Source organism: Thunnus albacares, chromosome 2 (assembly GCF_914725855.1).
Source record: "Thunnus albacares chromosome 2, fThuAlb1.1, whole genome shotgun sequence".
NCBI lineage: Eukaryota > Metazoa > Chordata > Actinopteri > Scombriformes > Scombridae > Thunnus > Thunnus albacares.
Genome location: NC_058107.1, coordinates 12,138,897 through 12,154,083, shown reverse-complemented (window position 1 = coordinate 12,154,083; position 15,187 = coordinate 12,138,897). Strand labels below are relative to the sequence as shown.

The 15,187-nt window shown below is 42.0% G+C and overlaps 1 protein-coding gene across 1 annotated transcript; it reads left to right on the top strand.

Annotated features, from left to right (window-relative positions):
• Positions 1-13,015: 13,015 nt before the first annotated feature.
• LOC122970465 (progonadoliberin-1-like) lies at positions 13,016-14,649 on the top strand. The gene is made up of 4 exons (XM_044336616.1): positions 13,016-13,656; positions 13,803-13,941; positions 14,019-14,117; positions 14,275-14,649. The coding sequence occupies exons 1-4, from the start codon at positions 13,646-13,648 to the stop codon at positions 14,320-14,322; spliced, it is 297 nt and encodes a 98-aa protein (XP_044192551.1). The 5' UTR covers positions 13,016-13,645; the 3' UTR covers positions 14,323-14,649.
• The last annotated feature ends 538 nt before the right edge of the window (positions 14,650-15,187 follow it).

Genomic DNA, 15,187 nt, shown 5'->3' with positions numbered 1-15,187 from the left:
GATCAGTAGAGTTATGACTCTTTGTCAGCCTGGCCAAAGTGCTGAAAAGGAACCTAGGGCAGTTTTTATTCTCTTCTATTAATGCTGAGTAATAGGCGGCTCTGGCATTACAGAGGGCCTTCCCATATGACTACCTTGCCAGACTAAGCGAGATTCTTCTACTTTGGTGGAACGCCAAATCCTTTCCAATTTTCGCGATGTTTGCTTTAATTTGCGGGTTTGGGAGTTATACCATGGAGCTAACCTCTTATGTTTTGTTATCTTCTTTTTTAAGTAGGCGATGGAGTCGAGTGTTTGTCTTAGTGAGCCTGCAGCACTATCAATAAGATTATCAATTTGGGAGGGACTAAAGTTAACATAAGAGTCCTCTGTAGTATTGAGACATGGCAGTGAATTCAGTACTGACGGAATTGCTTCCTTAAATTTATCTACAACACTATCAGATAGACATCTAGTGAGGACATTTTTGTCTAATGGTGTATAATCCAGTAATAGGAATTCAAAAGTTATTAAAAAAATGATCTGACAAAATAGGATTTTGTGGAAAAATTATTAAATGTTCAATTTCAATCCCATAAGCCAGAACAAGGTCTAGGGTGTGGTTAAGACGGTGAGTGGGATTATTTACACACTGAGAGAAGCCAATTGAGTCTAATAATGAGATAAATGCAGTGCTGAGTCACTATCAACGTCCACATGAATATTAAAATCACCTACTATAATTACTTTATCTGTACTAAGGACTAAATACGACAAAAACTCTACGGGCCAGGAGGACGATACACTATAACAAATAGAACTGGCTGTAAAGTTTTCCAGGTTGGCTGAGAGAGACTAAGAACAAGGCTTTTGAATGAGTTATAATTAAATTTAGGTCTAGGGTTGATGATTAGGCTTGAGTTGAAAATGGCTGCAACTCCTCCTCCTCGGCCAGTGTCTCGAGGAATATGAGTATTAATATGACTGGGGGGAGTGGATTCATTTAGGCATGACACAGCCAGGTTTCAGTGAGACAAAATAAATCAATATGATGATCTGAAATTAAATCGTTTACTAAAACAGCTTTAGATGAAAGAGATCTAATGTTCAAGAGTCCACATTTAATTATCTTATTTTGTTGTACTATTGCAGTAGTGGTTTTAAGTTTTACTAGATTTTCATGAATGACTCTTCTTTTGTTTACTTTGGATTTAATTGATTTATGTGGTCGGGGGACAGACACAGTCTCTATGTGGTTTTGGGTGGGTAACTGCTCTAATGGAAGCGCAGAGAAGCGTGTAGGACTGCAGCTCTGCCTCCTGGTCTCAACTCTGGGTTGTCATGGTTTTGGTTTACTAATAAACTTGGCCATATTTCTGGATATGAGAGCAGCTCCATCCAAAGTGGGATGTATGCCGTCTCTCCTAATCAGACCAGGTCTTCCCCAGAAAGTCTGCCAATTATCTATGAAGCCCACATCGTTTGCTGGACACCACCTCGACAACCAGCGGTTAAATTGTGACATGCGGCTATACATGACATCACTGGTCAGATTAGGCAGCGGTCCAGAGAAAATTACGGAGTCCGACATTGTTTTTGCAAATGTTCACACCGACTCAACATTAATTTTGGTGATCTCCGATTGGCGTAATCGGGAGTCGTTGCCGCCGATATGGATGACAATCGTACCATATTTACGTTTATTCTTAGCCAGCAGTTTTAAATTTGACTCAATGTCGCCCGCTCTGGCCCCAGGAATACATTTAACTATAGCTGCTGGTGTCGCTAACTTCACGTTTCTGACTATGGAGCTGCCAATAATCAGAGTTTGTTTCTCGGCGGGTGTGTCGCTGAGTGGGGAGAACCTGTTAGAAACATGAACTGGTTGGTGGTGAACCGTGGGCTTCTGCTTAGGGCTATGCTTCCTTCGGACAGTCACCCAGCCGCCCTGGCTTCCCGGCTGCTCGGGAGCTACCGGGGGACTGGGAGCTACGCTAGGTCGGCCCGCACCGGATACTAGGGGCTGGCTAACTATATTAGCAGTTGATTGTTTTTCCATGGTGCGGAGCCGCGCTTCCAATTCACTAAGCCTTGCCTCCAGTGCTGCAAATAAACTACACTTATTACACTTACCACTATCACTAAAGGAGGCAGAGGAATAACTAAACATTTGACACACCGAGCAAGAGAGCAGGAGAACGAGAGGGAGAGAGAGAAGCCATCGCTAACTGCTTAGTTTAAGTTAGCTGCTAGTGCTAGCTGCAGAGCTAAAGTGACTAACAACTTGTGCGATTAGCGAGAAAAGTCGCTAAGAGAAAAGCGCTGAGAGTGCTTGTGTAAAACTAGCGAAAGTTTAAATATACAGCAGATATTAGTCCACAGTAATGTGATATATATAGGAAAATCAACTGAGATGAGAGCAGCAACAACGCTATCAGTAGACACAGTCGGCAACCGGAAATGATACAATACGCTTACCGTAGCACGCCAGCACGTTAAAAAGACAATTACATCTGATTGACAAGAGCCGTGACACTGTTTACATAAAAGTTGGTAAACTCTTCAAGTAAAGGCGTGGACTGCCCGTCCACCTCAAGGTGTAATTATCAGTCTTTACACCTTGCTCCCTAACTCATCTACTCTTCCTCTCTTTTGTTTTCTCTTTCACCTCTCCACCCTCCATCTCCTTCAACTCATTCTTTGTTTTCCATTCCTCCTGTCCTTCATCTCCTACCTTTACACTATTCTTTTTCTTGATTCTTGAAGCATCCACCCTTTCTCTTCATCTTCCTTCATTTTCCTCCACTTTTTCTATCCTTCATCTCTTATTCTTAGATTCTCAAGCCTTTCCATCTTTCTCTCCTTCATCCTCTACCCTTAACATCTCCTTTCTTCCTGTCCTTCATTCTTCTTACTTTCCCTTTCATACTCCTTTCATCCTCCACATTCCTTCCTTTTTCTCTTCACCCTTTCTTTTATTTTCTATCCTTTACATCTCCATGCTTCTTATCTTTAATCTTGTTTCCTATACCATTCCACCCTCTACCTATCCGGCTCCTCCATCTTCCCCTCTATCCTTTCTCTCCTTAATCCCTCTGTTTGTTCTATCATCCTCCACTGTTGTATCTTTAAACTTAGTTTTTCTCTCTCCTATCCAACTTTTGTTTCTTTCAACTTCTCTCCATCCTTTCTATCCTTCATGGATGGGAAGTAGGGTTCTCTCCCATCCTTCTTCACTTGATTTTTCTTTCTTTCTTCTTCCTTCTTCTGCTATCCATCCATTGTTTTTTCTTGTCACTCTCTAACCTTACTATCATTCATGGATAAGAGCATTTCTATCTTCCTTTAACCATCCCTCCTTTCTGTCTCTAATTCGCCTTCATTTCCACCCTTCCTCTCATCTCTCTTTCTCCTGTCAACTTTTTTTTTTACTTAAATCTTCCTCCCTCTCCCATCCAAGCTTCATCTTCTTTCCTCTCTACCCTTTAATGTCACATCTTGCCTGGACTTTGGGTGTTTTTTTGGTCTTATGTTGTGTTCTGTGGGGTCTCCTGGTTATGCACGTCTGTTTAGTCCCTCAGTTCATAGGGTTTTCTTGTATGATTTGGGTGGTGGGTTTTAGAGGATTGAATCATTAGTTTGTTGGGTTGTGTGCTTGGGTTTGTGTTTGTGCTTGGTTTTGGATGGGTTAGTATAGATGGCATTGAGTTTGTTTTCTGGGTTTTTCTTCTGTTTCCCTTGTGTGTTCATGTGCTCCTCCACACCTGCCCTGCATTTGGACTCGTTAGCCCTGCCCTGCTGTCTTCCCCACACCTGCCCTGTGTTAGCCTCGTCAGCCCTGCCCCGCTCCCTGTGTGTCCTCAGCCAATCAGCTCCCTGTATGTTCATTCCCCTCTCCAGTTCTCCACCCATCTCCCCACCTGCACCTCATCTCCTTGTTAGTTCAGTTTCTTTAAGTTCGGGTTTTCTGTTCAGTCTTTGTTGGATCGTTTTGTGTTGTTCCTTCTGTTAGTTCTGTTCAGCCCTGTTTACCTGTCCGTGACCATCCACAATTAAAAGAGTTTTTCATCATATCTGCATTCCGGCCTCTGCGTTTGGGTCCACTCCTGCTTCCCCGAGCCTGACAGAACGATCCAACCAGTAATGGACCCAGCAGAGACAAACTGTTTTCAAGGAACCCGTCTGGTACTGGGGGGACCTCGATCAGCCAGACGGGCCTCCAAGCTTGCCAACCACCAGCACTGCCATTCGGCTTCCACTCCGGACATTCCAGCTCAGATGACTTTGCTGAAGTACTTTTATTATCAGTTATCTAAGACTGCTAGCAAGGAGCCAGCTAGCCAGCAGCCTGCCACTCCTGAGCCAGCACCAACCCAAAACCCCTACCTGGGCACCCGGTTGGCTCTGGGAGGCCCTCGGAGCGCCAACCAGAGGTCCGGTCGTCAACGCAGACGACCACACCGTTCCTTGGGTCACCTTGCCACCTGGCCTGTCCTCTCCAGCGCCTCAGAGTCTCCGCGCCCCAGAGTCTCTGCTCCCCAGCGTCCCTGCTGGCGTGCAGCAACCCTCCGTCCCTGCTGGGCCAGCGCAGCTATCCCTTGTTCCGGAGCTGTGCCAGCCCCCCGTTCCAGAGTCTGCAGCATCCCCTGTTGCGTCTCCGCCCGAGTGTGCAGCATCCCCTGTGGCGTCGCCGCCCGAGTGTGCAGCATCCCCTGTGGCGTCGCCGCCCGAGTGTGCAGCATCCCCTGTGGCGTCGCCGCCAGAGTCTGCCTGTCTTGCCTCCAGGCCATCCCCCTGAACTTTATGGCTCTGCCTCTGTCCAGCCCCCTGGCCGTCCACCTGGACTCTTATGCTCTGCCCCTGTCTGGCCTCAGACTTTCTACCTGAGTGCCATCTCCCTGGCTCCCAGTGTCCTGGCCATCTGCCTGTGCACCATCTTCCTGGTTCCCCATGTCCTGGCCCTTCCTGAGCACCACCTCCTTTGCTCCCTGCATGCTGGCTACCTACCCCTGCGCCACTTCCCTAGCTACCTGCTCTTTCATGGCCTATGGACTGTCACTTTTGGCCTCCTCCTCCCCCCGTCTTGCGTCGGCCGTCCATCCTGTGTCCCTTGGTGGTGTTTGTGGGACGTCTGGGATCTGTCCCTTAAGGGGGGGGTTCTGTCACATCTTGCCTGGACTTTGGCTGTTTTTTTGGTCTTATGTTGTGTTCTGTGGGCTCTCCTGGTTTTGCACGTCTGTTTAGTCCCTCAGTTCATAGGGTTTTCTTGTATGATTTGGGTGGTGGCTTTTAGAGGATTGAATCATTAGTTTGTTGGGTTGTGTGCTTGGGTTTGTGTTTGTGCTTGGTTTTGGATGGGTTAGTATAGATGGCATTGAGTTTGTTTTCTGGGTTTTTCTTCTGTTTCCCTGTTCAGTATTTGTTGGATCGTTTTGTGTTGTTCCTTCTGCTAGTTCTGTTCAGCCCTGTTTACCTGTCCGTGACCATCCACAATTAAGAGTTTTTCATCATATCTGCATTCCGGCCTCTGCGTTTGGGTCCACTCCTGCTTCCCCGAGCCTGACACTTTAAATCCTTCATGTTCCTGTCTGTCTTCTTCCTACCTCTCCCATCCCATCTTCCTTCATTTTCCTCTCCACTTTTTCTATCCTTCATCTCTTATTCTATGATTTTCAACCCTTTCCATCTTTCATCTCCTTCTCCGGTCCACCCTTTCTCTCCTTCATCCTCCACCCTTAACATCTCCACTCTTCCTCTCCACTTTCCCTCATACTCCTTCCATCCTCATTATTTCTTTTCCCTCTTCACCCTTTCTTTTATTTCCTATCCTTTACATCTCCATGCTTCTTATCCTTATCCTTATCCTACGAGTCATAAACCAGTTACTGAAACATTAGAAACAGAAGCTGACAGGACATCAATGCCTTCTGTTAACTGACTTTTGTGATGGCGCGCTGCTGCCAAACTGTACGGACCCCTATCCCACCATTGGACTGTTTCCGGATTTCAAAAACTGCTCTGGTCCTTTACTTGAGCCTGTCGACCCTGTGGGAGCTTCTTTGGAGGACGCCTCAGGAAAGACTCTGTATAAGTTGATGGTTAAAACCTTGAACCAGAACAAACTGAATGGACGCAGTGACACCCCGTGGAGGACTTATCTGGACTTAGACCCTGACGTCAAACCAGCATGGAGGTCTTTGTATAAACCTCCTTTAACAAAGAAACATGCGGACCTGCAGTGGAGGATCCTACATAGCATTGTAGCAGTGAACTCTTTTTTTATCTCTGTTATTAATGCTGCTGTGGAGGAGAAATGCCCCTTCTGCAGCCAAAGAGAGACGGTGTTTCACTGTTTCTCAGAGTGCTCTCGTCTGACGGCTCTGTTTGTGTTGTTGGAAACCATTTTTAGCAGATATGGAGAAATTTTTATGAAGCAGGTTTTTATTTGTGGTTTTAAATACACTCGCCAACAGAAGAACAAGTGTCAGATATTGAACTTTGTTTTGGGACAGGCAAAGATGGCGGTGTATGTGAGCCGCAGGAGGAAGGTGGAGGAAGAGCTGAATGTTGATGTGGTTCCTGTTTTTGTCAGAATGGTGAAGTCCAGACTGCTGGTAGAGTTTAGTTTTTACAGAGCTGCTCATGACCTGGAGACTTTCCAGCTGATTTGGGGTTATGGGGGGGGGGGTGCTCTGCTCTGTAATAGATGGACAGTTGAGTTTTGGACATGTGCTGATGTAACTTTGATACCTGATATGTAATTATATAATGTATGTGTTAATGTAGTGTATTACGTTTTTTTTACAGTGTACATAGTGGTTAATAAATGTTGAGTTTAAAAATCAATCATCCTCCACCCTTAACATCTCCACTCTTTCTCTCCGTCATTCTTCTTATTTTCCCTTTCATACTCCTTCCGTCCTCCTAATTCTTCCCTTTCCCTCTTCACCCTTTCTCTTTTATTTTCTATCCTTTACATCTCCATGCTTCCTATCCTTATTCTCATTTCCTATACCACTCCACCCTCTACCTATCCTGCTCCTCCATCTTCCCTCCTTTCTGTCCCTAATTCTTCCTTCCTTCCTTTCCACACTTCCTCTCATCTCCCTTTCTCCTGTCAACCTTTTCTTTCCTAAATCTTCCTCCCTCTCCCATCCAAGCTTCATCTTTCTTCTTTCCTCTCTACCCTTTAAATCCTTCATGTTCCTGTCTGTCTTCTTCTTTTTTCTCTTATCCATCCGTCCCTTCATCTCCCCTCCACTCTTCCTCTCCTTCATTTTTTCCCTTCCATGCTCCTCTCATCCTCCTCCTACATTCCTTCATTTTCCTCTCCACCCTTTCTATCCTATTTCCTCTTTTACATCTCCACACTTCCTAACTTTAATCTTGTTTCCTATATCACTCTACCTTCTATCATCCAGCTCCATCTTTTCTTCCTCTATCCTTTCTCTCCTTTACCTTCTTTCAACTGTATGTAATTTTCCTCCCTTTCCTTTACCTCTCCACCCTTCACTTCCTTCTCCCTCCCACTCCCCTCAACTGTTCCTCTCCTACATCTTTCTCACTCTTCCACTTTTTTCCTTTAGACATCATCCTTTTCTCTCATTTCTTTATTCAGTCACTCTCTCCATCTCATATCACTCCCTAACTTGTCTATTCTTCCTCACTTTCATATTTTCTCTTTCATCTTTCCACTCTTCACCTCCTTCAACTCATATTCTTTATTTTCCATTCCTCCTGTCCTCCATCTTTCTCTTTTAACCCTTCCATCCTTCCTGTCCTTTATCTCCTACCTTTACACTATTCTTTTTCTTGATTCTTCAACCATCCACCCTTTCTCTTCATCATCTTCCTTCATTTTCCTCTGCACTTTTTCTATCCTTCATCTTATTCTTCGATTTTCAACCCTTTCCATCTTTCATCTCCTTCTCCAATTTCTCTCCTTCATCCTCCACCCTTAACACCTCCACTCTTCCTGTCCTTCATTCTTCTTACATTCCCTTTCATACTCCTTTCATCCTCCACATTATTTCCTTTCACTCTTCACCCTTTCTTTTATTTCTTGTCCTTTACATCTCCATGCTTCTTTTAATCTTGTTTCCTATACCTTTCCACCCTTTACCTATCCTGCTCCTTCATCTTCCTCTCTATCCTTTCTCTCCTTAATCCCTCTGTTTCACCCATCTACTTTTCCTTTCCTTCATATTCTATCATCTTCTACTGTTTGTATCTTTAAACTTCCTTAGTTTTTCTCTCAGCCTTTCTATCCTTCATGGATGGGAAGTAGGGTTCTCTCTCATCCTTCTTCACTTGATTTTCCTTTCTTTCTTCTTCCTTCCTTCCTCTGCTATCCATCCATTGTTTTTTCTTTTCCCCCTCTAACCTTTCTATCATTCATGGATAAGAGGATTTTTTATCTTCCTTTAACCATCCCTCCTTTCTGTCCCTAATTCTCCTTATTTCCTTTCCACCCTTCCTCTCATCTCCCTTTCTCCTGTCAACTTTTTCTTTCCTCAATCTTCCTCCCTCTCCCCTCTCCCAAGCTTCATCTTTCTTCTTTCCCCTCTATCCTTTAAATCCTTCATGTTCCTGTCTGTCTTCTTCCTACCTCTCCCATCCCATCTTCCTTCATTTTCCTCTCCACTTTTTCTATCCTTCATCTCTTATTCTATGATTCTCAACCCTTTCCATCTTTCATCTCCGATCCACCCTTTCTCTCCTTCATCCTCCATCCTGAACACCTCCTCTCTTTCTCTCCTTCATTCTTCTTACTTTCCCTTTCATACTCCTTCCATCCTCATTATTTCCTTTCCCTCTTCACCCTTTCTCTCATTTCTTGTCCTTTACATCTCCATGCTTCTTATCTTTAATCTTGTTACTCACTCTCTCCATCTCATCTTACTCCCTAACTCATCTACTCTTTCACCTCTCCACCCTCCATCTCCTCCAACTCATTCTTTATTTTCCATTCCTCCTGTCCTTTATCTCTTACTTTTACACTATTTTTTTTCTTGATTCTTGAACCATCCACCCTGTCTTCCTTCATTTTCCTCCACTTTTTCTATCCTTCATCCTCCACCCTTAACACCTCCACTCTTTCTCTCCTTCATTCTTCTTACTTTTCCTTTCATACTCCTTCCATCCTCCACATTCCTTCCTTTCACTCTTCACCCTTTGTCTCTTATTTCCTATCTTTTACATCTCCATGCTTCTTATCTTTAATCTTGTTTCTTACACCATTCCACCCTCTACCTATCCTGCTCCTTCATCTTCCTCTCTATTTTCTCTCCTTAATCCCTCTGTTTCACCCATCCACTTTTCCTTTCCTTTATATTCTATCATCTTCCACCGTTTTATCTTTAAACTTAGTTTTTCTCTCACCCTCTCTCCTTTACACCTCTACTCTTACGGTCTTTTTCTTTCTTTCTCTTAAATGTTCCTTCCACTTCCTTCCTCTGTACCTTTCTATCCATCATCTCTTCTTCCACTACTTTTCCTTTCCATCTTCATCTCCATCATTTTTCCTTCATGGTTGGGAGGTAGGGCTCTCTCCCATCCTCCTTCACTTGATTTTCCTTTCTTCTTCCTTTGCCATCCATCCACCCACCCTCTCCTTTCTTTTTCCTTTTTTTCTTTTACCTCTCCACCTTCTCTATTTTTCTCTTCCTTACCCTACCATCCTTCCTGTCCATTTTCCTTTCTTTCCTTACATCTTTTGTTCCTTTACCTCTTCATCCTTTCAGTTCTTCATGAATGGAAGGGATTTTTTATAATCTTCTTTCATTTAACATCCACCCTTCTTTTTTATTTACATCTCCACCTTCCTGTCCCTTTTCCTTCATTTCTTCATCTCCCTGTCTCTCATCAACTTTTCCTCTCTTCCTTCCCTCTCCCATCCACCTCTCTTCTCCATCATCTTCTATCCTTCACATTTCCCCCTGTCCTCTTATTCATTTTCTTCCTTTTCTATCCTTTTATTCTACATTCCTCCTCTATTTCATCTTTCTTGTTTTACCCGTCCATCCTTCCCCTCCTTAATCTTCTGTCTTTACTGTTTTTCTGTTTATTGATCTACTTTCCTGTCCTTAATTTTCCTTCATTTCTTCATCTCCCTGTCTCTCATCAACTTTTCCTCTCCTCCCTCTTCCTCCCTCTCCCATCCACCTCTCTTCTGTCTTCCTGTCATCCTTTCTTTCCTTTACCTTCTTTCAACTGTATCTGTAATTTTCCTCCCTTTCCTTTACCTCTCGAGGAGGACTCGTGATAAGTGCGTGAAAGTTGTTCAACTTTCTGTTGGGCCAAGCTAAGATGGCCATTTATATCAGCAGAAAGAACAAGATAAATGGTTCTTTGGACTTTGATGTTATCACCATACTGATCAGAATGATAACAAGCAGACTGAAAATTGATCACAACTATTACAGGTTGATGAATGATCTGGACTGTTTTGTCTCTGTGTGGTGTTATAAAAATGTTCTGTGCTCCATTGATGAGGAGGAGCTCTGCTTTGGACGCATGCTGGGCTGAATCTGGTGTTGTTTTTTAATGCTTGTTGATCTGATGACTAGATAAATAAAGGTGTTTTAAAAATTCAAAAAAAAATTCTCTTCCTTCTTCCTCCCTCTCCCATCCACCTCTCTTCTCCATCATCTTTTATCCTTTACATTTAAGTCAAGGCTATCGGAAGGGATTATCTCTAAAAATGTTCATTTAAACAGACATGTTGACGCAGATGACAGTTAGTATTTATCATGGGGCAACAAAGCAGATCTGAATAATTGTCCTGCAGATGTTTTTAAGATGAATCCACTACACCACTGAAAGAAAATTCATCTGCAAGTATTTTGATGATAAATCAATTGTTATAGTAATTTCTTAAGAAATAATACCAAACATTCTCTGTTTCCAGCCCTTCACACATTAAGCTTTCCTTTGTTTTATATCAGTGTAAGTTGAAGAGTTTTTTGGGGGGATTGGACTGTTTGGAAAAAAACGAGCAATGTGCAAACATGGGCTCTGGGGAACTTGTGCTGTGCATTTTTCACTATTTTCTGACATTTTGTAGACTAAACAATTGTAAAAATAATTGATAGATTACTTGACTCTGAACATAATAGTCAGCCTGAACTGAATCCCTCTTTTTTTTTTTCCCCAAACAATTTCCCTACTGATAGCCCAGTAGCAGGATCCCCAAAATTTAAGCTAAAGTTGCATAGAGTTGAATAAGTAAATAATCAATTAATATGAGTACAATGAAGTTGGTCTTTATATTTGTATGGGAATTCAATTGCTTTTGTGCCTTAAGTTGTCTGTGACGAAGTGTATTCCCCAAAATGTTGAACTATTCCTTTAATTTTCTGCCAAACCATTTTTTCTTGAAGAAAAAACTTTTTGAACTAAATGTTAACTGTTTGTTATGAAACAAATGACATTCATTCTTTCTTTGATAAAATAACATTGACATTTTAACCCTTAATGTCAAGCTTTACACAAGCAACTGAAAGCTTTCATAAGGCAACAGGACTTCACCATGACACTTGTATGAAATTGCCAGCAAGTGTGTGAACATTTTTCAACAGGCTTTTGTACGACATTCATAATACATTACAGTTCTCTACTTACATTACAAGCTTTTCACCAGTTCATGTAATCTTCCTGTCTTACTGTTACGTCCCTGCTGCGTCTTTGCAGAACTGCGACCTGTCTGGCTGTGATCTACAAGAAGCAAACCTGAGAGGATCCAACGTGAAAGGAGCCATTTTTGAAGAGATGCTGACCCCGCTGCACATGTCCCAGAGTGACAGATAACTCAGTTACACGCCTACAAGTCCGGTCTGGACACAGATGGCTTCTTTATTACTCAGTTCCTCTTACAGTATATCCCCCTACTATCAATCTCTCTATACCTGTGTACAGCACAGGTAGTTGTATGCACATCCCTGGCATTCCACCTATGTTACATTAGCTTTAAATATCTTGCACTAGAATTTATCCAGGGTTGTCCATGTATGTTTGTATGGTAGGATGTTTTAAAATGTTCAGCTACATATATCACCAAAACAAAATAATGTTCCTAGTGTATGTAGATGTGTCTGGATGCGATCCAACAACTATACTCATTTCATGTTTTTGCATAACTTATATTCATTTCATATTACTTGACATGTTAATGGGAGTCAAAAACCAGACTTTTGCAGTAAAGTTCAGAGTACTGAGCTTCACTGAATGCTGCTGTAGCAGAAACTGAAGGGGTCATTTACCAATAACTGTCACGCTGTACGTTCCTCTTTAAGTATGTAACTTACTTTTGCTGGATACAACACACTATAAAGGGAGCAATGCAAGCCAAAGCCATACAACAGCACAGTCTCAAAGGCCAGACGTGCTGTTAATGCACCATAAAACTATGCGACAGGCTAGTTTTCAAACACAGCTTGGGTATGCAATACATGATTTACAGCTGTGAGGTTTCTCTTTTCCTACTTTTGAATATTGTGTTCTTAAAAAGCTCTCCCTCGTTTTGCGCTCTGTGAATCAACCTCTTTTGTTTTGTTTTTTTTGTAATCCGGTGTGTGAGAGATCCACAGTTGCATGCGTTTGACTGTGGTCACTACTTATTGTAATGTTTATGTACGACATTCATTACTCCTCATATCCCATTGTGAGAAAATAATCCAACATGGTGTGCTTTAACAGAAGGCCGTGTTCACATGTTGTGGACTTGCCTGAAAACATGTTCCATTTACATGACGTATATCACTTAATCATGCTTTTGAACGTATTTGCACAAGTATATATTTGATTTGTAACATGTTATATCTTTTCACCAAAAATGTTTAATGCTTGTTATCTTATGTAAATCAAATCCAGTGCTTCCAAAAAAAAAAAATCACTATTAATAGATTGGGCAGATGTTTTGTTAAGGAACAATCTCACTTCAGTTCTTACTGGACATTGTCTGTTTGCATGTGTGAAGAGCTATCCTCGCCTTTGACTGGTGAAGTTTCTTTAGCTGTAGCTCAAAGCTGCCCCGATGCAATACTATTCACTCAGTTCAATCGTAGGTACCCAGCCTGTGAGAATGAATGATGAAGGCAATCATGTTGTGTATTTCACCATGAGTGTGAAAATCACAAAGAGCTATGGTTATTTATTTTAATACATCTCTCTGAATGCAATATGGGGCAGAGGTTGTTTGTTTTTTTGTTTGAGACAGGGGGCGGTGTAGTTCTCCCTGAGTATGATTATTGCACTCGACTGTGGAAATATATTTCCATAAATGACTGTTATAAATAAACTGCTATGAAGAAGAGTAAGTCTTTATCACCTCGTCTTTTTCTCTGTCATTAATTTGTGAATCTTTGGTTTATCAGCAAGTATTGGAAAACGACTGGAGGTACTTCACGGCCATACACAAAGCTGGTCTGATGATGAACACTTGTTCTTTTTGTGGAAGGACAAAAATCACACACTGTAATCTTTTTAATAGCTCTGCAAGTTACCAGTAAATGTTGCTTAATCCCACTTTGTGACCCCCTGCAGTGAAGTGTTGGGCTTTTGACACGAAAGGAAGCAGCATATAAACCTTGGAAAATGCTCAGCAGCAGCAGCATCGGCTTCCACAAAGGACAGCAGCCAAGAACAAATCAGAAAAGCAGCTTGCCTTATGCACAGAAGGTAAAAACTTCACTGATGTGATGCATAAATCTGGGCATGTGTAATCTAAAACTGAGGACTATGACAGTATTTGGGGTTAGATTAGGAAAAATAAGAAGATTACTGACCTGCTTATATGTGTAATATAAAGCTTTTTCCCTCCTCAGAATGGCTATGCAAACCCTGGCACTGTGGTTGCTGCTTCTGGGCTCAGTGGTGCCACAGGTCTGCTGTCAGCACTGGTCATATGGACTGAGCCCAGGAGGGAAAAGGGAACTGGACAGCCTTTCAGACACACTGGACAATGTAAGCATGGCTCCTCACACTTCATGTTCAGCATTTTATTCTCTACATATTCATGGTTATGTTCCCCCCCCCTTCAGGTAGTTGAGGGGTTTCCACATGTGGACACACCTTGCAGTGTTTTGGGTTGTGTTGAGGAATCGCCTTTCGCCAAAATCTACAGAATGAAAGGATTTCTTGTAAGTTTCGCTCATCTGTAATTCTGTGTTCGGTCAATCGATCAGTCAATAATGTCAATTATTCAAATTAGTCAAACCGCCAGACGCTTTACCAGATATTTCTATTAAATGTTGATTGTATTTTCACATATTTAATGTTATTCTTTTTCTCTTTTAGGGCAGTGTGACCAACAGGGAGAATGAACACAAAAATTATAAAAAATGATGATTATTTGATTCTACAATAAATAATCATATTGGCATATCTACATTGTTTTCTGTACTACTTTTAATGATTATGATAGAATCCATTTTTATTCCACAGTGCCTTATGCTTTTCTCTGTTTTTGTGACTATTTCTTGCTCTAAAGGATTACAGAGACATTTCATTTGAATAATTATTGACACTTTTCTATGAACTCCTTATTTGTTTATTGTATAACAAACATGAATTTGATTGAATTTATATCCCAGTAGTTTCTAAATTCCTGATGGCATGTAATACAGCAGATTTATACAAATGTAAGAGTGAAGTTGTGTCTTATGGGCAAAAGTTGTGTAAACGTAAGGTTAAACATCAGTTTACTGTGTTTTGTTGAACATTGCCTGTTTGCATATGTTTAGTGATGCAGTGTTTGGGTGATATTGTAGTGTCAGCCGCTTGGCGGCGCTGTTCAGACAGTGGGTAGAGTTTTGAGGGGAGAGAAGGGGAGAAAGAGAATGAGAAGTGTGTGATGACTGGACTGAGCTATGTTTGTTGAAGGTGACTAAAGTTATGAGGAGAACCCAGAACGTATTGGACTGATTTATTCCCTCACTCACACCCACGTCGCTTACACTGGTGGCAGCGGTGGGATTTCCTTCTGTGGAATATAGTCCTTTGGGATTCTGCTCAACTTTTTGAGTCCCTAAAGCTATAGGCTAACGATAGCTACGCTAACCGCTAGCTTAGCTTTAGCTTTCAGTACAGTTAGTCAGCTAGTCGTTACCAAGTCCGTTTTTTTTGTTTTGTTAGCTTCAAGTGAGTTTAGAAACCGTGTTTCGGTCATCTAACTCCGTCCGAGGGCTAAAGAAAAAAATAATAAACGAGA